This window comes from Podarcis tiliguerta, assembly GCF_965153285.1.
Source record: "Podarcis tiliguerta genome assembly, chromosome: 14".
Lineage (NCBI taxonomy): Eukaryota > Metazoa > Chordata > Lepidosauria > Squamata > Lacertidae > Podarcis > Podarcis tiliguerta.
The window spans coordinates 7707519-7733414 of record NC_139547.1 but is presented as its reverse complement, the minus strand read 5'-3'; the positions used below and the strand labels follow the sequence as shown (position 1 = coordinate 7733414).

General features: G+C 38.8%; 1 protein-coding gene across 16 annotated transcripts in view; it reads right to left on the bottom strand.

Moving 5' to 3' along the window:
* NEO1 (neogenin 1) overlaps positions 1 to 25896 on the bottom strand; it is a 102496-nt gene that overhangs the window by 32060 nt on the left and 44540 nt on the right. For 9 of the 16 annotated variants that reach the window (XM_083412965.1, XM_083412957.1, XM_083412956.1 and 6 more), the window contains exons 5-14: positions 24907 to 25043; positions 20055 to 20209; positions 19125 to 19245; positions 11673 to 11892; positions 10241 to 10395; positions 8648 to 8796; positions 6873 to 7011; positions 5210 to 5259; positions 4110 to 4254; positions 1082 to 1192 (exon numbers count right to left, since the gene is read on the bottom strand). In XM_083412965.1, the coding sequence (XP_083269091.1) occupies positions 1082 to 1192; positions 4110 to 4254; positions 5210 to 5259; positions 6873 to 7011; positions 8648 to 8796; positions 10241 to 10395; positions 11673 to 11892; positions 19125 to 19245; positions 20055 to 20209; positions 24907 to 25043 (1382 nt within the window). The remainder of the gene's footprint in view (positions 1 to 1081; positions 1193 to 4109; positions 4255 to 5209; positions 5260 to 6872; positions 7012 to 8647; positions 8797 to 10240; positions 10396 to 11672; positions 11893 to 19124; positions 19246 to 20054; positions 20210 to 24906; positions 25044 to 25896) is intronic. The other 7 variants (XM_083412968.1, XM_083412964.1, XM_083412960.1 and 4 more) reach the window with 1 other exon arrangement.

Genomic DNA, 25896 nt, shown 5'->3' with positions numbered 1-25896 from the left:
CAGTTAGAGATCCTATAGTGAATGTGAAATGTCATTTAGGAAAACAAAGCCATCAGTGCAGTGTGGAACACAGCCCTACTTGCTAAGGTGCTACAACAGCCTGTCTTGTAATTCTGCACTGGCAACTTCATTGCTCACCAGTGCAAAACTTTCCCAACAGTCTTCCTCCAGTTGTTTCACTGAAAATAATGCATTGTGGGTGGATAAGAATCCGCGCAATGGGGTGAGCTCCTGTTGCTCTGTCCCAGCTTCTGCTAACCTAGTAGTTCAAAAGCATACCAGTGCGAGTAGATAAATAGGTACCACTGCAGTGGGAAGGTAAATGGGTAACAGACATACAAATATAGATGTGTGTCCATTCTGTATTACTTTCAATGGGATGTGTAATTCCATCCACTTTCTGCACTGGCTGCCTATAGGCTATTGAGCCAAATTCAAGGTAAAACTGTTGGTATATGAAGCCCTGAACAGCTTGAAACCAGCTTACTCAAGGGATTGCCATGCACCATTTATACCTGCTCAATTGTTATGTTCAGCTGGATAGGTAAGGTGCCACTTGATATTTGCCTTGATACTATGAGTGTTTAGTTATGTCTGAAATGAGGCTGTGGAACATATGCATGTTAATATTATGCAGGCACAATCAGCACTTTGCTTCAAATGCCAAATCAAGACTCTTCTCTTTACACAGGGTTTTTCTGATGTATAGCTCAACAATTGGCTATTGTGTATAGTTTGTCCAGATGTTGACTAAGTATTCCTATGCCGTTTTCTGGATGTGCTATGTGCACTGCCTAGATACTTTGTTTAGTATGTGGTATATAAGCCTATAAATAAATAAGTAAATATACAAAAAAATAAATCTGCTGCAATCAAATTAAAATGCATGTCAGCCTAGTTTTCTCAGCAACAGCGATATGGTACCCTCTCTCTTCCCGCTCCACCCCACCCCCATGCTATATGCAAATACTTTTCATTTCTGGCAAAAGGGGGGGGGAGGATCTCCACATTTCTCCCTGGGCATGCACTGTTAAAACACATTTTTAATAGTAACATTAATGGTGCATCTTTATATCCATACCATCAAGATCACTTTCAAATGTTTCTGCTGACACCCAATCAGTAGGTAGTCCTGTACCATTGACTGTTAAAGCAGCCACCCGGAAGCTGTACTCTGTTCCTCGTTCCAGACCTGATACAAAAAAATGAATAAAAAATCAGCCTTGTGAAAATATAACTCCCACAGTGAATATGATGCCATTACTTCCAATTAAAATATCAATTCATCCAACCTGATAGTTAAATAGCTTATTAAAATGAAACCAAGTAAGTGCCTAAATGAATATCCTATATAGTTTTTTCAATGATATAATTTAGCTCAACTGTGACACAGATCTAGGAAGCTAAGTGTTTTACAATTTGGCCTTTCACCTCTTAGACTACTCAAGCATAACCTGAGGCTATGCATGGAAATCAACAATACTTGCAGTAGGACTCCAACTGATTCAATCGACACAGATTATCTGTCAGTTTGTGACATGATTGACACATTACATTGACCTTCCCTGTAAGGCAACAGCAAAAGAGCATGTGGGCTACTTGTTTACGGCAAATTGGAAGACTTTGTTTTCAGAGGGTTTACTCATATTTTATCTGCAGAATAGGAACCCATTGTATGTCCTCTTCAAAGAGTACTTAATCCAAGTAAAAAATAGAGTTGATACCCAACCCATTCACATCATCATCAACTGCCTTAAATAAACCAGATTCCCATCATTTTAAATAATGCTACTCCTCCATGTATGTGAGCACTTACATTATTATATCCCACCTTTTCTTCATCATGCAATTCAAGGTGCCATATATGTGGCTCCTGGGTGGTCACCATCCAGGCACTGACCAGACTCAAACCTGCTTAGCTTCAGGAATGTGATGGCTGAATGTGCCTTCATACTCTACCCTGGGACTAAGTTGGTTAGACACATCGAGGTCAGCTCAGCTTCACTGAACTGGTTAAAACAAGTCTTGTTAGAAGGGGCTTTCTAAATTACTTAATGGAACATTTTTCACTTCTGAAAAATGGGAGTTAATTTATGTGTCTTTTAAAAACGTATTTGCCTATTTATTTATTTGCCTCTCCATAACCAAGAGTTTAAGGTGGCTCACAACAATTCAACCAATAAAATCCAAATGAAAAAAAAAATACTAAAAATTGAGTAATGGCAAATACAGTTAATTACTAATTAAATGCACAGGAAAATAAACTTAATTTGGCATCTAAGATAGTTAAGTTGGTGCCAAATGGCTAGTTATAGGAGTAGCATTATTATTATTAATTAAATTTCTATACTACCTTTCAGCAAAGGATCATTGGGCGATTTACAATATAAAAAAACAAAAATGCGTAACATAGTAACCAACAAAAACAAGTATTCCATAACCAGGACCACATCCAACTCATCAGTGGCCAGACACCAACCAATCCAGAACTTGTATGGTCTCACCAAACTCCAATGACAAGGAGAAATAGAACTAGGCATCATCAACATATTGATAGCACAGGTTAGAAGGACATTCCTAGCTCAGTTAGGTCCCACTTCTGGGTCTGGGAAGACAGGGCTGAAGAGAAGAAGTGGGAACTACCCACTAATACCCAAGATGAAGAAGGAACAAGTTTAAAAGGCAAAATGAACCAACTACAGTAAACACACAAGCTACCGCAAGGCAACCAAGACAACCAGTGAACAAAAGGACAAGGGTAATCAGCGGTGCCTGCAAAGCCCACTTTTACTTGCTCCTCACCTAATACCATATATGACATCAGGTATAGGAGAGATGGGAGTGACTTGATAAAAACAGCATAGTAGGTCAAATGGTAGGGACAGGTGGGCTTAATCACACTTGTGGGCGGGAGGTTCCCCATTTTTGCTTTATTCCCAAGATTATTTTTGGCCTTCCATAAAATGCAGTCAACTCTTGGTGCTTTGGAAGCACCGCACAAGGTGCTTTGCAAGCCATCCGCTCAGCACTTCCCAACAGCCAACCACAGGACAAAGCTACCTCTGCAGTTTTGTTGGTTTGTTTAAGAAAGAGCCCCACTTGAGATTTGGAAGTGGCTATATGAGCCTCACTCACTGGAAAAGACCCTGATGTTGGGAAAGATGGAGGGCACAAGGAGAAGGGGACGACAGAGGACGAGATGGTTAGACAGTGTTCTCGAAGCTACAAACATGAATCTGACCAAACTGCGGGTGGCAGTGGAAGACAGAAGTGCCTGGCGTGCTCTGGTCCATGGGGTCACGAAGAGTCGGACACGAATGAACGACTAAACAACAACAACAACATATGAGCCTCTGTTCACACCTTTTATGAGGCAGTACAAAATTAATACCTGATCCTTGATTTGAGGCAACCTCTTGCCATACATCCTCTTTAACAGTTAAAGGGAGCCTCTCTGATGGCACACTTCCACTACCTATTAATTGATTGGTGCGTAAAACAGGTGTTCAAAGAAGGATGGTCTAGCCAAAGATCCAAACATGATTGGTGAGCATGGGGGCTTCTTCCTTCTTTATAATATCAGCTGACTGACAGGTATGTGGTAAAGGTAGTTCAGGGGGGTGGGAGAGAATTTGGATAGATTCAATTCCCCACCCCTTAAATAAAGGATGCTGCAGGATGGGGAATCATCTCACACCTTACAAGTAAGGCACTTTCAGTGCTCATGTCATTTATCCCAGTTGGTATCCATCCTGCATCACTGGTGGTTGTTTTTTTCAAAACGGTGGTGGTTTTAGTTACCAAAATTGGTTAATCTTACAGTATGCTTATAATATTATAATTATGTCCCTTTCAACAGTTATGCTATTGTTGTTTATATGTTTATGATTCTTCTGAGATTTTAAAAGTAACAACAACAGTAACAACAACATACCACTGATAAAAGAGTATACTCTTTATCAGTGGTATTGTACTGTGGCTGTACATCTCAGAAAAGATCTCTTTGCCCATCCTTACTATGAAAAGCACATGCTAAATAGCCTTGCTTAGAATAAAGAACCTGTAATTAGCTGATTCTACTTTTAGATGAAGAATGCATGCCTACTCACCTTCAATTAGCTGTGAAAGTTGTGTCCCAACAATACTCTCAGTCACATCGCTTTTGCGAGTCACTTTTCGGTAACGGATCTTATAGCCAGTAATTTGTCCATTGTGTGTTCCTGCAGGAGGGGGCTGCCAATGCATCATAATGCTCTGTGGGAAGTTAAAAGGCAGTATAAATCATGTTCTTTGCATTAAACTATGCTAATTCTCATGCTTCATCAATCTCCATTAGACTGGTTCAGGAAACAATTTCTATGTAATCTGCAATATTGTGTGCAAACTTACATAACACCTTAGGCATTAAAATGATGTATCTCAAAGCAGCTCTGCAGTTCAGACTGCAGAGAACAGTATTTGATTTTTATACCCTCACATCTTAGGAATTAAGTAGCAGACCATGAACAATTTGCAGGCACTAGTATATGTCAAATCTGAATTTTATTTCTCTTCCATACCAAATAATCTCCAAAAGATACTCTGAAATATTGGAAATACTTGTATTCACAGTTTCTGAAGCAAAGAATTGCTTAACCAGCTGCACACTGAATAGAATAGAAGACACCAGACAATATCTGTTCCAGTGTTAAGCATGCAAACTGAAATTTTGCCCAAAACATTCAAAACATGTAGATGACCAAAGGAACCAGCTGATACATAGAAACAAAAAAATCGTTACTGCTCATAGGCTCAGCATTTGGGCTAAGGAAAACAGGCAACTCAGGATGATAAAGATCTATGGTCTGGTTCACACACAACACTAAGTAAAACTATGAAAATTACATCTGCTTCACTCTGCCCAAGGTCCTGCTGCTGCTGTACTAGTAAGAACTAAGCCATGATTTGGCTTAGAATTTTCTGTAAACCCAGGCACAGTTTGTGCCATTCCAAACAAACTAGAAACTGTAGCCAAGGTTTGTTCTAAGCCAAAAAGAATAAAAATGTGCACACACCATCATGCTTGCTTGTTCATCCAAACCATAATTTGTAAATTGAGCTAATACATGGGAAATTGTCATGTGGAGAGTCCCCTTGGAAAACAAGTGCTAGAGGTTCTGGGCTAGTTCTATTCTTCAAGTATATCTACAGAAACAAACAGAGATCTTACCTTGGAGTTTTGCACTTCCAGAGTTAGATTTTGGGGCGCAGCACTGGGAACTAGAAACATTAAAGTAAGTTATTCAAGAGTGAGTGTCAAAATAAATTATATAAATGAATTAAGTTATGTATAATTTATGATATTCTATATTGCCTCCCCATATTTATGGGATTCTTAGTAACAGACTACATATTTTACAGCATGAACCAGTCCTTGCACTGCACAGTATATAACCATCAGAGAGTAAACACTCAATAATGGACTGAGAACCAGTAGTTTGCTTACAGGGAACCAGAAAGGTCTGGGTCTCACCAATTTGTGGATAGGAACTATTTGTGGATTCTATATAAATTTTGTGAGCAACTAGACAGGAAGGATATATATTTCATAAAGAGAACAATTTCTTTAAGGTCTACAAAAATGGCTATTGATACATACTCTGAAATACAGCAACATTAGTTTCTGATAGCCAGCAAATATTCCTCAGTAAAAATTGAAAGCATATTTCATTCTTAGACTTGACAGAGTCAACTTTTACCTTATCCACACACACAAAAAGGTTTACTTGACCTCAGAAAAGCACACCATGAGATATGGTTCTAGGCCAGTCAGAGCAGTTACTCATGTAGAGAGGCAATACAGTCTCTTCGGAGGACAGGGCATTATTTTGCATTGCCACACTGGGCATGGTTGAATAATCCAGCTGCACCCTATTCAGAATTACTGTGTATCAGTGGAGGCTGACTGGAAGGCAGCTAGGCCAGGGCAGGGAATCATGCAGCAGTCTGTGTAGGTAAGGTCACTCATAGAAGTATTTGATTCTTTAATTTACTTTTTGCAGAAGGCTAAGTAGCCCAGCACCTTAAGAACTTTAGCAATATTTATTTCAACTGCAGTCTAAAGATGTGTACAGCAAACTGGAGAACTGTATAAGATATAGTCTCATCATGTTACTAGTATTGCAATGATCCTATGAAAACATTCTGAGAATGTGAAATCACTTTGTTGCACACACAGAAACCCAGACAATATGCTGTAATTCTACAAACAGACATGCCACATAGAAATCAGCCCAAATAGTGAATTTAAGAATTTCTATCATACTTATAACCAAATCGCAACAGCACATCATGATGTAATAAAATCAGCTGCTTTAAAATGTGTACTGGCTTAAAACATTTATCCTCAATGGGTAAGTAAAGAATTGTAAGAAAGTAAAGAATTATAAAAAATTAAAAGAAAGAAATGAGTAATAAAATGCTGAATGTGACAGATAAATGTTTTGGCCCATAAGAAAATATCCAATAACAGGCCAACCATAATACCACAAAATGGTGTGCAAGATTTTGAATTCGCCCTAAGTCTTCTTCAAAGCATGGATGGAGAGAAGAGAAAACTTGGGTGGTGGTAACATCTGGTAAGTCTGCAACTGGCTGATTGTGGGAGAAAGAAGTCAATCAAACAAGACTCATTCAGATTGCACTAAGAAAGATGTAACCTAACAATGGCTGGTGGGAGCAGTTGGCTCTGTAATTCCAGAGCTGGAGAATCTGCCATTGTTGTGTTTCTTTTTCCTGTATAGTACCATAATGCAGAAACTAAACTTGGCAATTAAAAATCCATTTAAATTAGGAAATTGTCCGCAATTTGTTTGTAATCAGAAGATACTCACCATCTGACAGAGTTCGAACAACAACATCTTGTGTGGAAACTCCTGGACCATGTTTATTGTAGGCCACCACTCGAAAACTATATTCTGTGTATTTTTTCAAACCACTGATTGTATAGGAAAGACCTCCAACATCAATGTCCTATATTTGAAAAGATGTAAACCAAGATGCATCTTTTTTAAAACACCCAGGGATTAAAAGACTACTGCTATGAATGCTTTGTTCATTTCTGTTCATCGTAATCTCTAGATCATTGTTAGATAATCAAGAACAAGCCACACCGAACCTCAGATTCACATTTCCTTCTACCATCTGTGCATGAGCAGAGTGAAAGCTTTCACGTATATAAATTAGGGGAGCTGTGGTTTATTCTAACTCGAGTTAGATAACAAAGCTGGCTATCAAACTATGCTTTGATAGCCTGCTTTGTAAACTAACTAGGGTTAAAATAAACAGTAGTTCCCAGAGTTCATATGTAATATAAAACTGAAGTTTACTTAAAATTGAAAGTGAAAGGCAGAAGTGAGGAGGGTGGGGAAAGCTCAGTACTTGCTGCAGCACATTCTCTATAATATAAGAATGGTTTAGATGGCTATCTGAAAAAGGCTACCATGATAACTTTCTTTCTTTCATTATTTACTTAAAAATATCTAAACAGTTCACACACACACACACACACACACACACACACACCCCCAATTAAAACACAGTGCAGAGTCCTGTCCAAAGATAACTCCATGGCTCTCAAAAATATTATGCAGCCGTACCTTGGTTCTCAAACAGAATGCGTTCTGGGAGTCTGTTCAACTCCTGGAACCACTTGAAAACCAAGGCATGGTTTCCGATTTGGCTTCTGAAAATCATTTGAAAACCGGAACACTCACTTCCGGGTTTCGGTCGTTCGAGAGCTGATTTGTTTGGGAGCCAAGGCATTTGAGATCCAAAATATGACTGAAATGTTTGCCACACCTTTGAAAACATTCTCTGTCACTGTTCACCCAGCGGCTGTTGCCTCAGTGACATAACAAATATGATGGCTTAGCAATGTTATGAAGTCAGTCAGGCTTGGCTATATGCTTTCTTCACCAAGGGCAAACAAATCTGTTTTGAGTTAGGGCAAATCTATTTTGAATTAGATTAGCCATGTGCATGATTCTAGCCAATCAGGAAAGTAAGGGCAGAACTTCCTGAATATGTGAACACTCTGGTCCTGACATTCATTGGGTAGGGGGCTGTTTTCAAAATTAAATGTGTTTTGACAAAATCAAACCCCCATGGCTCAACACTAGTTGAAATAAATGACCTGCAGGCTATCTAGTTAAAGAAAAATGGCAATAAAAGTCTTAAGGGGTAAGGCATTTAAGTAAATCAATGGATGCTTTTTGTAAAAGAAAACTAGTGTATGTTTATGAGAATCACATTGGTTTATCTCGGGGTGGCTAAATAATAACTGATCATATGTGACTATTGTTCATGCTAGTTGGGGAGTGATGGAATTAGAGTCCAGAAACACTTAGATTCTACCCTCAGTTTACCTGCAATAGCTTTAATGCTTCAAAGAGTGAAACTTCAAAAAGTGAAACTAGAATTTGTCTAGCAATTGCAACATGTCCATTTGCTGCAAAATATTAAAAGGTATTCTCTCCTGCTGTTTGTCTGTTAATAAAATCCAACAAAATAACATCCAAATTCTGAAATGAGAACTATAATGAAAACAGTAATCTTACCACAGGTAAAAAAGCCTAAAGTTCTGCTAATATTATGCTATGCATCATACCTGCTCATTGTCTGCTCCCTTCTCCATGTAGTACAGCTTGTAGTTTTGGATTTCACCATTGCCAGATAAAGGTGTTGCCCAACTAATAGTGATTGATGTGGGTGAGTTTGCATATGCTCGAATATTAGGGGCCGGGCCAGGAAGCTGAACTGAAAAATAAACAAGATGTATTATAAGCATTACTAAAAAAAATTTCATTACACTTTATATTGCATATATGAAGCAAAGAGCTCTGAAATTCTAAACAGAATTTAAGTGAAACAGGGTGAATGGACATGTTTGGGAACCAATTTGGCTTGCCATGAATAGAGCACACAGCTGAATTATGCTAATTCCTTTCCACTGGTTCAGATGTTAAAATATAGCTTGATTTATTGTGTTGGGAATGAGCCATAGAAAATCTCAGGCTCACATGCTTCCTTCTACTTCTTTAATCTTTACTTCCATTTTTGATTATCCACAGCTTGTTGTTTCATCTAAATCCACAACAACTGCAACCAATTTTCTTTGAAACAATTGAAACTGCAACCAATGGGTTATGAACACAGCTTATTTCAACAAAATATAGTTAAAATTAATTAATTTAGGGTTCGGATGCAACATTAACCTGTGGTTAATAAAAAATGGAAGTGAAAGCATTCAAACTGCCCAATATGCCAATTTCATGGCTGAACATCAATAATAAGATACGGGAAAAGTGAACCTTTAATGAGCACTGAAACAAACAAAAAACAAAAAAATGTGAATCAACCTACCCAACCTAAAATGGATGTTGAACATAGAAGGCAAAGAATGGCCATACTTTAGCAATTAAAAATGTTTTTAGAGAGGCAATTTTTATGCTAAATTGGTTTTTTAAAAGGCCATGCTGAAGTTGATTGTTGTATCTCATATCATAATTCAAACTTGAGAGTTTTTAAAGCAGATTTGGCTTCTATGCTCTATGATTCTATGCTCCCTAACTTCTTTTTCTTCCTGACATAAGTGTACTTTGTGCTTCTTCTCAAGTATAATGAGACTGCACAAGAAGCTTAACATTGCCATAAAACTATTTGCGTCCAAAGATAAATTTAAATTGAATTTTATCCGTAAGGGATTATCCGATGCAAGATTAGATTGCACACATGCTTAGAACATGATCCAGCCAAAACTAAACTTCCTTTGTTACTATGCAGGCAGAAGTCTTATCTTTTAAATACTACTAATTTCAAGATAAGAATTAGTCTGCAATCCTAAACACACTTGCTAGGTAGTAAGCACTATTGCACAAAGTGGAAATTATTTAGAGTGAATATGCATAGGATTGTCCTATTAATAATATGCTGAGATTTTTTTTTGCCATGTAGGCTTAGAAGTAGGGTAACTTTCACTGGATCATCTCTAAATCATTAAAATAGACAACTGACTTTAACATAACATGAGCATATCTTAAAGGAACCAGGCTTAAGTGATACAAGTGTAATTATACAAAATTATATAGCAAGTTAATCAGAGCGCAGCTACCACTACATTGTGTGAAAAGGATAAAAGGATAAAAATATTTTATCACCATCTGCCACAGCAACAAACAGAGTGGAAATGTTTAAAGCTTACCCTCAGGTTGTGTTGCCACCTTAAGTGGCAATGAACTTTCTCCAGGCCCGTGTTTGTTTTGAGCTACCACTCTGAAAACATACACAGACTCAGGCATTAAGTTTTGAATTGTCACTTGCATTTCCCCAGGATGGCTTGTGTTTTCAACACGCTCCCTTAAAAAAAAAAGGCACATGGGGAAAAACTTGAGGTTAGAAAATACTTGGTACACATAAGCAGTAAATGACAGCACCACAGGGAAGGTATTAGTTCAGAATAATGTTCACAGGACAGAGTAATGACAAAGTAATGATGGGGGAGATGGGATTTGCTTATCTGTAAATGTTATTCTTTGAGTAGACCTCTGCACAGTTACAGATGTCTCTCCCAGCCCTACCTGAAGATGAACCTGAGATGATCTGCATACAAAGCATGTGCTCTCTCACTAAACCATAGGCCTTCCACAGCTTCCAACATAATTAAAGAACTCCTTCCCAGCTAAAGTAGTTTTGATGTCCCACAAAAGCAAAGCTCCCAAAATAAGTGCTATACCAAGGACAGCCAGCATTCATGTTTGATTCTTCTAGAAATACATGATTCCTCACTTTGAGGGTATTCTCAAAGAATAGCATTCACAATTCAGAAACAAAGCCGATTCAATGGCTCTAAGATCCAAACAACTCATCTGCAAAGTTAGTTCTTGAAGTTTCAATAATATTTTTTCAATGTGTGTTCTTAAGTGTTTAAATGCACTAGGTAAAGGTAAAGGTACCCCTGCCCGTACGGGCCAGTCTTGACAGACTCTAGGGTTGTGCGCCCATCTCACTCAAGAGGCCGGGGGCCAGCGCTGTCCGGAGACACTTCCGGGTCACGTGGCAAGCATGACATCGCTGCTCCGGCGAGCCAGAGCCGCACACGGAAACGCCGTTTACCTTCCCGCTAGTAAGTGGTCCCTATTTATCTACTTGCACCCGGGAGTGCTTTCGAACTGCTAGGTTGGCAGGCGCTGGGACCAAGCAACGGGAGCGCACCCCGCTGCGGGGATTCGAACCGCCGACCTTTCGATCGGCAAGCCCTAGGTGCTGAGGCTTTTACCCACAGCGCCACCCGCGTCCCTTAAATGCACTAGACAGACACAAATTGTTTTTCCCTCATCAGATACTCTCACAAGAAGCAAGGCAAGAGGCAAACAGGATGAAGCCACAAGTGTCTATCTGACAACATCTCATCCTTATTTCTTCACTCTGAAAATTCAAGTTGAGCCCATGTATCTCCAAGCAACTACATAAAATGTGTCTTTCTTTTTTAAAAAAAGTCACAACATTTTATTTTAGTTGGAAACTTCTGAACTTCTTACCAGGCCTTTGGAGTGGTACAGGTAAGAAAACTAAAGCTTAAAAACAGTCAAGTAAAGAAATTACTATATTGTAAATTTGTATATAAAAAATTATACCTGTTTACGGTTTCCCTGGTGTAGAACACAGAGTAGGTGAGATTGTCTCCATGGGGATCAGATGCAGGTGTTCTCCAGGTCAGCTTGATGAAGCGGGTAGAGACAAGGGAAGCCACAACATCTCGCGGGGCAGAAGGCAACGGTCCACTTGTAGCTGGTGCTAGATGGTCAGTAGTGGCACTGGTCAGTGAAGTGGGAGGTAATGTTGGGATGGCAACATCTTGTCATGTGCAAACATTGGGGAATATGAAGGGCATACATCACGACGATTTAAAGAGAAACAAGAAAAAAACCAAAAAAGCAATAAACAAAACCACGATGGGAAACAAAACAAAATGAACACACAAAAAAGGCCATTAAACTGAAGGTTGGCATGCAGGCAAAAAAGGTAACTACTGAAAACTAATGGGAAATATCAAAGGAGACATCACTATAGAGCAGGCAGTCAAATCTCCATTATAATGGAAGTGGGAAGGGAAGGGTGAAAATTGAGGATAAAGTAGCACCTCAGAATGAAAACATCAGTTTGACATTTAAGCTTTTTTTGCACTGAAATATTTATTAGAAAATCATTAAATCTGCAATCAAATAAGCATACTTCAAGAAGAACTTCAATTTTTCTTTGAATAACTGAAAAAACAAGTTTATACTAGTCATAAGAATAAAATAGACATTGATTAGCTTGGTGTAGTGATTCTTTTGGGCATATTTTAAGTTGCTCAGTTGTGAATTCATCTATTAAAGGAGTGTGAGAATCCTAAGGTAGTTTGAAACCATTTCCAACCAGTATGTGAAGAATATGAACAGGAGATCCACTAACGCCTACCCCCAAAGAGTTTCAATCTTTCACTCCAGTAACGTGTTCTCTTCATGAATCATTATTCCTCATGATTAAACAGCACCTAGATATCATGCTGCATGCCATCATTATTAGAGCAAGCCTGGCATGCTTAATTTCACAAATTATTTGAAGTGCCACTGCATTAAAATAAGAATAACAATGAACAATTAACTTCTCGTTTTAATTTTATTGTAAACTCCTTGAACATTAATAGAAAAAAGGATGGAAGTATTTTAAGATGAAAGTGAATTAATTGAAAATATGAAGGGTGCGTATGTGTGTGTACAAACACATTTTATATGTACACAACCAACCAACCAACCAATGAAAATATTCAGAAATGAGAGCAAGCATTTATTTTTAAACAGCTTGTACAATCAATTCTAAGGAAGACCTAGAAATAAGGCTTCCCTGTTTCGAGAAAATCTTTACATAAATAGTTCTTTATATTTTGAATCCCTGCAATATATTTCCATGTATATCTACCTTCAAGGATATTTGAAAGAAATGGTGCAGTACAGCTAAAATTGTTGTGCAATTAGCTGCCTCTTTTTGCTTTTAATTCTACTCCAACAGTTCAGAAGATTATTTAATAATTTCATGCAACTGAAAGCTCAATTAAGTAGATAATATGGAGCCCTGGCCAATAAACACTGCTGAGGCTGATCTAATTTAAGAATAGATTCAATTAGAACTATTTATTATTGTAAATTAGCTAAAACATGAAGATTTTACTACGAATAGAAAATTATGCAATGTTTTACTGCCTTATGTTTTAATTATTTGTGAGCTGATTTAAGCACCGAAATGGCAGGAAATGGCCCAGGATTTCTCAAAGTAATAGAGGCTAAATGCATAAGAATCAGGGACACAAGAGGAAGGTGCCTTATCATATGATGTGGTGTGGGCAGATTGCAAAAAGTCAACTAAGTACCCAGGGAAGTAAAAAATATAGTGGTTAAATGCCTTTGTAGGGTTTTTCTTTTAACAACATGGTTGAGAAAAAGTAAAGAAAAACAGAATAGGATGAGATATTTCTATGCCAAGGTAACTTGCTGTGCCCAGATTATTGAACCACCTGGGAATAGCACACAGGAGAAAGGGTCTCTTTTCTGAGTGACACCAGCGAGGGCGGTAAATGGCCTATGTGAATGTCTGGAGACAGGTGGAGGATGGTCAACGGACTGAGGTTGAATCCCAACAAGACAGAGATACTGTTTTGGGGGGACGGGGGTGGGCAGGTGTGGGAGACTCCCTGGTCCTGAATGTGGTAACTGTGTTCCTAAAGGACCAGATGCACAACTTTGGGGACATTTTGGACACACAGCTGTCCATGGAAGCGTAGCTCAGTTATGTGTCCAGGGCGGCCGTCTACCAAGCTCCACTTGGTATGATGGCTAAGACCCTACACCCTGTCTCGCCAGAGTAGTACATGCTCTGGTTATCTCCCGTTTGGACCAGTGCAGTGCGTTCTATGTGGGGCTACCTTTGAAGGTGCCTTGGTAACTATAATTAATCCAGAATGTGGCTGCCAGACTGGTGGCTGGGACTGGCCACCGGGATCATATAACCTTGGCTCTAAAAGATCTACATTGGCTTCCAGTATGTTTCTGGGCACACTTCAAAGTTTTGGTGCTGACCTTTAAAACCCCAGACGGCCTCAGCCCAGTATATCTGAAGGAGCATCTCCAACCCCATTGTTCAGCCCAGACTCTGAAGTCCAGCTCTTCAGGCGGTTCCCTCACTGCAAGAAGTAAAGTTACAGGGAACCAGGCAGAGGGACTTCTTGGTAGTGGCACCTGCCCTGTGGAACGCCCTCCCATCAGATGTCAAAGAAATAAACAACTATCTGACTTTTAGAAGACATCTGAAGGCAGCCCTGTATCAGGAAGATTTTAATATCTGAAGTTTAACTGTGCTGTTATTTTCTGTTGGAACCCAGTCAGATGGGCCGGCTACAAGTAACAAATTATTGTTGTTACTTATCATTAGCATTAGCACAACTAGGTCAGGAGGGCAAAATGTATGATGGTGAGGTAACTTTTTTCTGTTTTGACACCAATAAAAGACTAAATGAATATTTTCAAGCTTATACAAAACTTTTTACTACTGTACACTAACACATTCACAATCTTTTCAAAGAATACTTTCCCTTATGAAACAGTGAAACAATTACTGTCTTTAATTAGTTGTCCTGAGAGCTGAATTCAATATTCACTAAATATCGTTTTTTTCTTTAAAATTGTATAGTCTCCCGTTTCCCTTCATTAACCCTAATGAAAACTCATTAGCATAACCATTATGACTAAACTCCATAATTTGATCATCTGTTCCCAAATAGAAAGATTGTAATTTTATTTCCAATAGCAGGCTAATACTACCCTGGCTTCTACAACCATATTAAACAACAATAATAATTTCCCCTTAGAAATTGCATCTGCTTAACATATTATTAGAACAAATCTTGCATTATTTCTTCTTTTATTTTATTTTCAGCGATATTTTCAAGTGTCAACTAGAGGCAATTGTTAGTTGCCACAAGTACTATTTATACATTTGCATCAATTTCAAAGGTGATTCAAGGTTCCTGGAAGCTGTGAAGAATTAACTAGGTTTGGCTAGCAAAGAGTGAGATGAATGAGAAGGAAAAGTGTGTGGCTGGGGGTCGGGGGCGGGGTGATAGGAAAGTTCAAGAAAAAAAGTTGAGAGCACTAAATTAATAACAATGCTAGACATTCTAACTGTTTCAGAGGAACGCAAGAATTATACCACACTGGTGTATTCTGCAGGAATCATAATATGCAGTGCTGCCCTAAGGCTATGATAACTCTGATTCAGAAAGATTGGACCCTTTTTATTTCTCAAATTACACGATTATCTCAAGCTTGATACGGACTGATCTACTATAACACAGATATCCATGTTTTTCTTTTGCCTTGCATTACTATCGTTCTGATTTTTGTAATCTATTCTGAAAATGTAATGAAACACTTACTTTTAAAGATTTTAATAGTTGACTGCCCTATTTAAGTTTTGTGAAATGAGTACTTTCTGAGCTCATCCCCAAATCCACCTATAAAATTTTATGCCACTTTGGCATGGAGAATGTTTTAATTTTTTCCAACGTAAACTTTTAAAGGAAGTCATAAAAGTGTGATAAAAACATTCCTCCCACACCCATGACATATTTTGTTTTAAAGGAAGTCATTAAAAATTTCCTGTCATGTACAATAATCAAAAAGGTGTGTCATTATCAATGCATCATACAAAGAAAATTCAGAAAGGAAAGCAACTCTTCCTATCCTTTCAACCCAAAGTTATGCTGTATTTTAGATAAGATACCAGTGTTAACATAAGAGCAACACAAAGGCACAGTATGTTTTTACACAGAGCCAATAAAAAGTCACATTTATCTACTTCCTTCAGAAGCAACAAATCCATGGATAAACACTGCACTGTGCCTGAAACAAATTCTATCAGAAATTATGCATTATAAAATGGAAGAAAAAGCAAAGAGTACCTCATTAAGATTATTATTTTTTAAAAAAAATATTATTTTCTTAAGATTTAGAAAAATCAAGCATAGCCATGCATACTATTGTGTAAATATAAATATCAGCAACCTCAATCATCTAGTCACATTTTTTAGATTTTAGCAATTTTTTAGATTTTATTCTTTTCCCCAAAAAAGCCTTTGACAGCTTACCAAGAAGATTCTCTAACGAATTCCATATTTATAGGACAAACTGTAATAGAACTGTCATGCTTTATAATTGTAAAATGCTACAGAGCCCCATGTCATAACCACAGAGACAATCTGACAGCTCTTTTTTTATTTATTTCATTTATATCCCACCTCTCTCCCAAGGAACTTCGCAGCATAAATTAAAAGAAACACCGCTAAAAATACACAAATATAAATATTAAAAAGCAAGTAAATAAGTAGTCCTATGAAAAACAGCACTAAAAAAAACCTTAGGTAAAGGGACCCCTGACCGTTAGGTCCAGTCGCAGATGACTGGGGTTGCAGTGCTCATCTCGCTTTATTGGCCAAGGGAGCCGACGTACAGCTTCCGGGTCATGTGGCAAGCATGACTAAGCTGCTTCTGGCAAACCAGAGCAGCGCACGGAAATGCCGTTTACCTTCCCACCAGAGTGGTACCTATTTATCTACTTGCACTTTGACGTGCTTTCAAACTGCTAGGTTGGCAGGAGCTGGGACCGAGCAACGGGTCGCTGGGATTCGAACGTCGCTGGGATTCGAACCACCGACCTTCTAATCGGCAAGCCCTAGGCTCTGTGGTTTAACCCACAGCGCCACCTGCATCCCTTTTAATTAATGTGCTTACACAGTTAATTCGGTGGTTCGAATCCCTGCGACGGGGTGAGCTCCCATTGCTCGGTCTCAGCTCCTGCCCGTGTCCCTTAAAAGAAACATTTAAAAAACCCTTCAAACCATTCAAAAGCACAAGTACAACACCCACCCTTCCAAAATTCTGCCACAATAGCCAGTTCATGACCAAAGACCTGTTTAAACCAAAAAAAAATTGCTCGCCAGTGAAAGGAAAGCAGAGAGGGTGCTATCGTGACCTCCCATGGAACGGAGTTCGCCCATCTGGGAGCAGCCACAAAGGACCTCTCTTGTGTCCTCACATGCCTGTGCAGATGGAGGGACGAAGAAAAAGGCCTCCCCCGAAATTCTCAAAGCCCAGACAGGCTCATATAGGGAAATACAATCCTTCAGACAGCCTCTATAATACAGATGTACTTGCCATTTAGCAACGTGCTGCTGTAAGAATGTCTCTCCAGCTTCAAAAACTATCACGAATAGAAAATGGGTCACTGGGTACTTACTGTGAAGTATCTTTTTCTGATGGACAAGTGATGTCCTGCTAGCCTAGACAGGAAAACCACCTGGTGAATTTGCATGCTGTCTCCTCCCCTTACTCCCACTTTCTGGAGCTCTCCAGTTTCCATTGGGTGACTAAGTTTAAAAGATGTCCTTTGGAAACCTTGGAGTCCTATTTAACGAACATTTTATTACGGAATAACCTTGAAAACTAAAACTTTATAACATGCACAACTATGCAGAGGCAGAGAGATGAGGAGGGCAGAGAAAGGCTCTGAAGCCTTTTCAGAATATAGGCTTACATAACAAGAGAGGAAGTTGCAGTGTGGAAGTGGTTGGCTGTTACTGTCTATCAGAAAACAATCCTTCATGCTAAGTACCCAATGACCCATTTTCCTGTTATGACTGGATCCAGTCACAATGGGATCTACCGGAACCCAAAGTACTGGGGGGAGCACCTATAAGCCATTTGCTGAGAAGAAACTACCTTCTGAAGGGAACTCTGCCCCTAAGGCAGCCTCTGCTGAGGCATAAATGTCCATTTTGTAGTGTTTGGTAAATGAGGAGGGTGCCCAGGTGGCTGTCCTACCAATCTCTCGAATTAGCAGCCAAGGCTCCCAAAGTCACCACTACCCTGGCAGAGTGGGCCATAGATGCTGGGCATCATAGGCAAGGATGATGGAGGCCTTGATCCAGTTGGTTATGGTGGTCTCTTGGGCCTTCTTTTGCAACGTCTTCGGGTGATGAGTGACAAAAAGATTGTGCGAAAGCCACAAGTCTTTATGTGTCTGAGGTCAATTCTGGCAGTCAATAGAAGGGCTAAGGGTAAGGGAGCCTACTCCACTGTCAAGAGAAGCATATGTCAAATGGATGCCATCCTTTTCTAGGTTGTATGTCACAATCTTTCCCCATTGTGATCTCTCTCTCACACTCACACACACACACACACACACACACACACTGTAAACCTCCAGAATATATTTTGTATAGTTAAGTTTTTACCTCTATCTTCAGTACATTTTATTTTATTTTATTGATATGACTAGTGGCTGATGCAAATAAAGATTCTTCTGATGATGTAGAACACCCACACAAAACTCCCTGCAGGATGGCTATACAACACTTCCAAGAGTCTGCTGAAGGATGAACCACCAAGAGAGTATCTGAATGTATGGAATCCAGTGCCATGCATTCAAGTGCTCTGGTTAATTAAAATGATAACAGATAATCGCAACACGGGGTTGTGATTAATAAATGTTATGAGGGTTTTTTGGAATGATATTAAAATTGTATCATAAATGTTTTTAAAGGAATTTGCTTTAACTGGCCACTGAAAGAATTATTATTATTATTATTGTTGTTGTTGTTGTTGTTGTTGTTGTTGTTGTTGTTGTTAACAGCTGATAGTTTTGATAACTAAGATGTAATTTAACTACTGAAAAGTAATCATTACTCATTTTATCAATGCCAATTACCTTGCTAAATTATTATATTGTTATGAAATGCAACAGTAAAGACAAATCATGGTGTGTCTTTAATCTATCATGTTCACAGGTTGAAGGAATGTTCTGCAATATAAAAGTTTGTTTCAAACTAAACTAAAGAGAACACATTTAGAAATTTTATTTTACAAAGATAATGCATTTATAACATGAGCAAACAGCTGTCACTCATATCGAAGTAGAGAATTCCTTGTGGAAAAAAATGTAAACCTGAAATTATTCTTCCCCACTTTTGGCAATATATGACCCTAGTTTCTTACCATGATCAAGTATTATCAGCTGGGCTCCAGACTGTATGTTTCCCACATCATTGTCTGCAATACACTGATAAAATCCTTCATCCGATTTCACTAGACCTAAAACTTGTAGGTCATGCTCATTCTAAAAGAGAACACATACATGGCATAATATAATATTCACTAAAATGGAGAAGTCGAAACTACCAAGGCTTCAAAGGGTGGGGAAAACGTGGGAAACGATGTTTTTATGCCTCATGACACTTCTAAATTACATTTGTGTTCAAGAGCTCTTGGACTTCAGTGCTCAACTTCCACAACATCAAGATCAGCACAAATTGTTAGAAAAACAGCAATATTTGGCAACCATTAATGGGCATTGACAGAATTGCTGTATGTACCAAACAGTGTTCTAGTCTAATTGAAAGTGGTCTCCTGAAAAGACCTGAAAAGACCATCAATGGAAAATGAAACTGGTCAGGAGTGCCTCTGTCCTACCTTCTGAAGGATGATGGTGATGAAGGCTGATTTTTTCAAATGGAATGCAACAAACACCCCAAAGATGGGAGAGATACTTCACAAAGCATATTCACATGAGGCATTAGAATAAGCTTTCGGTGTCCTAGCATGAGGATGCAACCTATTGTCACATTGGCAAGGTCTGCCATACTTTTTCTATTGATAAAGTACAATTAGAAGTGTGGGTGAACTTGTATGACCAACATATGTTCTACCATACCACATCACAAAATGGATCCTCTAAATTTAAAGGGTCTTTCTGCCTATCTAGGTTCAAACTATTGTGACTATGCAGTTATTGGAGAGAGAAAAATGAAAATCGATAGTTTGGTGGCTCAAGCATACATTGATTAATGTACCCAATTTAGCACTATATACGTTTAGTTAAAACACAAGGAAATCAAGCCATAGGATATATACTAAAGATATACTTACTACAATTTTGAAGTAGTCACTAGGGATCACCACATCTCCATTCTTTACCCACTTCACTGTTGGAGTTGGCTTCCCAGTCACATCACATTCAAACACAATATCCATGGATTCATGAGCATAAATATTAGAGGGTTGCTTCAGAAACTCAGGAGGAGCTTTAAATAAAAGGAAGAAAAGCACTTACAGATTACTGATCAAATATGGCATACACTGTTCAACCATTTCATATGACAAAACTGAGTAGAGAAGCAGACTAAATATATATTGTAACTATATATGTGTTGCAAAGAAATCTATTAGAGAGATTACCAGCTTTCAAAAATAATTGCCATTGCTCAAGATCAAGTAATCAAGTAGTTCAATTTCAGTAGGAATGACAATCTATTAAACTTTTAACTTATCATTTGCCTCTTAACAGATTAAATAAATTAAAATACATCAAGTGATACCTTTGAGAAACGGATGCAAGTACAGTACAAGATAAATTTCATAAATAAAAGCAACTTGCTCATTGTTAGAAGGAAAAGTCATCTTTAGTGTTCTTCATCATAGAAGCCTTCAAAAATAAACTTGTAACCATAATTAGAATTGTGCCTTTCCAGTTCAGTAACTAAAACTTTAGCTGGTTAACGTAGCAATTTTAGTTACAGCCCTAGTTTTAAATATTTATTTTACATTTCAACAGAATGGAGATTATGATTAAGGGCAAAGAAGGCATTGCAGAGCACCAGAACCTAAATAAAAGCTGCCCCAAATGCCCGTTCCTTTAACGTTTTAATGGATTAAGCTACCAAGCTGCAATAGCACTAAAAGGATCTGTTGCAGATGGGGAACAATTTAAACCAAACAGAATTGTGCAATGGGAAAGGAACAAGAGGCATAACAGAACAACCAGAAATATGGTGTCTTGCTTATCAAATAACATGATGGGTGAATAATATTTTTAGTTTCTATGGGCAGGTCCGAATACAAATCTGTTTAATGAGGGGAACGCCATTCCCAGTGCTAAATTCAAGCATATGCCTGAATTCCATCCTCAATGAGTCTTGCTTTAATACAAGTAAGTTTTGTTTTGTTTTTTATCTTAATTGTCATAGGATTATTTGCTTCCGTACACTTGGGTGGGTTGGAGGTAAGTAAAGCCATGTTCTTCGTGAAAGTTGAACATAAAATACTCAAATTCATTAGACATTCTTCTCCATTTACAAGTTTAAATGTTTTTGAAAGTTATTTTTGTAGCTTAACTATATTAGTATTCAGTACACATAGCAATTAAGCACAAGTACAGATGTTTGTGGTAAACAAGTTAAATGGATAACCAGAGAGCAAACGAGCCAATTACATAAAATACAATTTTATTGGAAAATCACATGTTTTAGCACCAGACAATTATATTTCAAAGCAGCCTTGGGTGTTTACTCTTTCCACTTCACCTTTCCTAGTGACACTATCACCCAGAGAACAAGTATATATAATGAACTATTGAATTTACTGTAATGGGTTAAGATTATGCACATTTTATTAAGCTTACATACAGGGAAATTATGCAGTCCATGAAAAGAAAGTCAAGGCCTCAGACATCTGCTTTCAACCCTTACACTATGACAGTCTTTCATTCATTTGTGGCAGGTTTGAATAAGTGACAGGTTGCATTTCTTATACCAAGGGAAAAGAAAACTTTTTAAATCTCCTTCCAACCCGCAACTGAGCCTTTGGTCAAAAGGATCACTGTATTTTTATTATATCATTGTATTTTAATATTCTGCTGGAAGCCGTTAAATGTCTTGTTCAAAAAATACTCCTACAAGACTGGCAAACGGTCTCTTTCATGAAGCAGCAGCTGGTATAAAGCTTCAATAATATATAAAGCTCCAGTTTTTAAGATATTGCCGAAGAATTGATGCTTTTGAATTATGGTGCTGGAGGAGACTCTTGAGAGTCCCATGGACTGCAAGAAGATCAAACCTATCCATTCTTAAGGAAATCAGCCCTGAGTGCTCACTGGAAGGAAAGATCCTGAAGCTGAGGCTCCAATACTTTGGCCACCACATGAGAAGAGAAGACTCCCGGGAAAAGACCCTGACATTGGGAAAGACTGAGGGCACAAGGAGAAGGGGACGACGAGATGGTTGCACAGTGTTCTTGAGGCTACCAACATGAGTCTGATCAAACTGCGGGAGGCAGTGGAAGACAAGAGTGCCTGGCATGATCTGGTCCATGGGGTCACAAACTAAACACTAAACAACAACAACAAAGCTGAAATGTAGGGCTAACGCAATTCCCTCAACTCAGTATCAGTGTCTTTACTGCAAATATTCTAGACCCATATCAACAGCTAATTTAGCCGTATTTTTTGTCCCTTAGGACTTCTCAATAACCCTTACAAAAGCAACAATTTTGCAAAATGGCATGTATCATTGATAACATTGTTTTAAGTCTCTTAACGCTGTTAAGAAACTTAAAACAGTTTCGGAAAATAAGTGCAACTACTCTGCATCTATTCCATAAAGGTAGTTAACTAAAAATGTAACAAAATAAAAGCAAATTAAAAGAGATTAGATTCTCCTTGAGAGAAAGTTGGTGAATCCAGGAAGAATTGCTCTAGGGAACTAATAGAGTAAACTGAATCTTATTAATCCTGTTAGAATTATTTGCAGCTTTGATGCAGCTGATCATGAAATTATTTGGGAATACAACTTTGTGTTTGGAAGGGATTTAGGGAACTGCTTGTTAAAAATTCTGCCCACTATTGGCAGAGAGGATGCTCAAGGGTGGTGATGGGTAATTACCTAACATGGTTAGGGATGCTTCCAATGTGGTTCTACAAGTTGTTGCTGTGTTCCCAAGTTGTGTTCAATATGAATACATGGCGGCTTGGTGAGATTATATTTCTGTATGATGTTCAATGCTAGCAGAATACTGGTAACACACACCTCTCTTCCTGCTTTTCATCTAGCCCTGTCCACTAATGTAGTCTTCCAATGACTGGTCATGTTTGGGAATTAGATGTATGCAAGCTGACAAATGAAATTCAGACATGACTGAATCAGCTGGTTTTGTGACTTGGGAGGGAACTGGGATTCCTGTCACATCTGGGAGTTGACACCCTGTGGTCCGTCTGGATCAGTGTTTCTCAACCTTTGGTCCCCAAATGTTGTTGAACTACAACTCCCATCATCCCTGAGCTCTGGCCTTGATGGGAGTTTTAGTTCAACAACATCTGGGGACCCAAGGTTGAGAAAGGCTGGTCTAAATATGCAGGTTGCAACGGGGGCCAAAATGCTTTTTACCAGCTTAATTCAAGTGGGAGAAGTAAAAATGCACTTAAATTTTAAATCTCTCAGTACAAGTTTTTACTTTCTTCTGTAAATCTGTATGATCAGAATTCAAAACATGTTTGCTCAGTCTGTTGTATTTTGTGCTTAATGCAAAACTCTTAAAAATAGATAGATTTAAAGATGTCATACAACTCAACTGGAAAACAACCATTTCCATGTAGTTTACGTCATAATATTTACAGGAAACTCTGGAGACCCAAGTAGAGTGAATGAGAAATATAAAGTATTCCCCAGCTGAAAAGTGAACTTATAACCTTGTCAGCATATGTCTGTCTCCATGTAATTTCCTGTGTTTAACCGATTAAATGAATGCCACCTTCTGATAATCTACGTAAAGGAAATTCATCCATTTTATTTTCAGTGGCTAAATGAGATCAGACTACATCCCCCACCCTGTCCCAACACCTTTGTATTACACACAAACCTAACATGGAAAACACTGCACAATAATCTTAACACATTAGACCTATAGACATTTATGGGGGGGGGGGGTTGCAGGGGAAGGGTGGTGGGCAGGGGAAGGGTGGTGGCTGCTTCCCCCCTTCCTCCACTGTGTAAACCATAATGCTTTGATTACCTTTGGGGGGGTGGGGAGTGGTTAAGCAAGTTTCTGGCATTTGTAGAAAACAAAATTCTGAGGCACTATTCTCATTTATTTTGTGAGAAACTAGACTACTCCAACCTTTCTGTGTTTTCTCCAAGCATGCAACTGAGCAGGCAGGTGGGCCCAGGGAGGTCTTCCCGCGTCCCTTGTGTTGCCATTACCACTACCCCGCTGCCCATGAATGCACACACTACCTGAGCAAGGGCTGTTCATCACTGCTGTTGCCACTACCCAGTTTGCCCAGAACTCCCCCATCCCTCCACAACTTGCCCCAATCCTGAAATCCTGCTGCCAAGAGCAGAAAGTGTTTTAACCCGGAGCAGTATGGTGTGAAGGGGGTAGAGACATTCTCCTGTTCATTCCCCTCTGCTTTAGGCCATTGGGATTGGAGTGCTTGCTGAAGGGATAGGATGGGGCATTTTTAGGTTAACTGTGGGGGAATGGCAATCGGGTGGCGGGTAGGCAGGAATGACTGGGGGTAGAAAGAGCTGTGGGGGGCTGTCAAGGGGGGTAGCTGGGGTTGAGGTTCAAACCTAAGTAACTATAGCTTGTGTACCCCACAAACCAGAATATGAAGTTAGCTTATGAATCTCTGCTTCAGTTAACCATGGTTTCTCATTACATCCGAACCCTCTACACTGGTTTTATCCTGGTTTGTTCTGGCACCCTGCCCCAAATGCTCACTAAGCTATCAAGGAAGGAAGGAAGAGCTGTTGAAATACTAAACATTATGCAAAACAAGCAACAGTTACATTGCACTGAGCTAGTGTATGTTGAATGTTGGTTCCTGGCCTAACCCTTAATTATAGGGATCAGTAGAAATTACTGTACCTCCTCTGCCCCATTAACAGTACATAATTTTAAGATATAGAAATTTGTGACTGTAATCTCTTGAAAAGTAGTTACATACCTTGTACAATAAGATCAGCTTGAGCTTCAATTGTTTCATTTCCATTCTCTGCAATACAGGTATATGTTCCAGCATCATCTTCTGTGATATCGTTGATCTTCAGAGTCCCTCCAGCCAGCAATAAATAATTTTTAGAACTGTGCAAAACAGGACAGATTGGTGAATTGTTTATTTCCTAAAGTCAATTTTTAAGGGCTTGTTCTTCGCAGAAATCAAAAGTCATTCAATCTCTTAAAACTTTTGTACAGAATATGCCTGTGCCACAATTTTCTGAGGCAATTTAACATATTTATTTATCCAGAAGCAAGTGTTACAGTAGCATTCAGTACAGCAGAAACATACTCCTCCAGATCGCCTATATGAGTTTCTAGAGACCTAAGCGGCTTTTAAAAGGGTCAAGTCAAGCCACTATCTCCTCTTTAACGTAACCCATTCTACATAGAACTGAGTATTTCATCTAGCTTACAGACAGTGCTGTTTTCAGCTTCCACTCAGTACTGGCAGCAACAACAGTTGCAGGAAACACACTGCTAGGGCAGACATGAGATCAAATTTTAAATAGTGTTTCAGCTCTATTCATTGAAGACAAGCTACTGAGGGCCTAGTTCAGGGACTGAAAGCTCCAAAACCAGCTGCTGTGGTGCTCAATGTGTAAATTTTGCTGAGTCAGTGAGCAGCTGGAAGGCCCCAGGTAACCCTTTATCTGCTGACCACATTCCCTTCTAAGTTAATTTTTATGGGCTTGCTTTTTGCAGAGATAAAAAGGCACTCGAATTCTCAAATATGAGCATTAAATGTTTTAGGCACTTGAGCTTTGCAGCCTTTATCTATGCTTTAAACATATTATAATTACATAGGCAAGAGAACAGACAGTTGGTCATTGTCATATAACATAGCAGTCACTATCAAAAGGAAAGTCAGACTTAGTCCAATTGAGTTGTGATTAATGTGCTTACACAGTTACAACAAGCCCACCTGGCAATCTCCCAG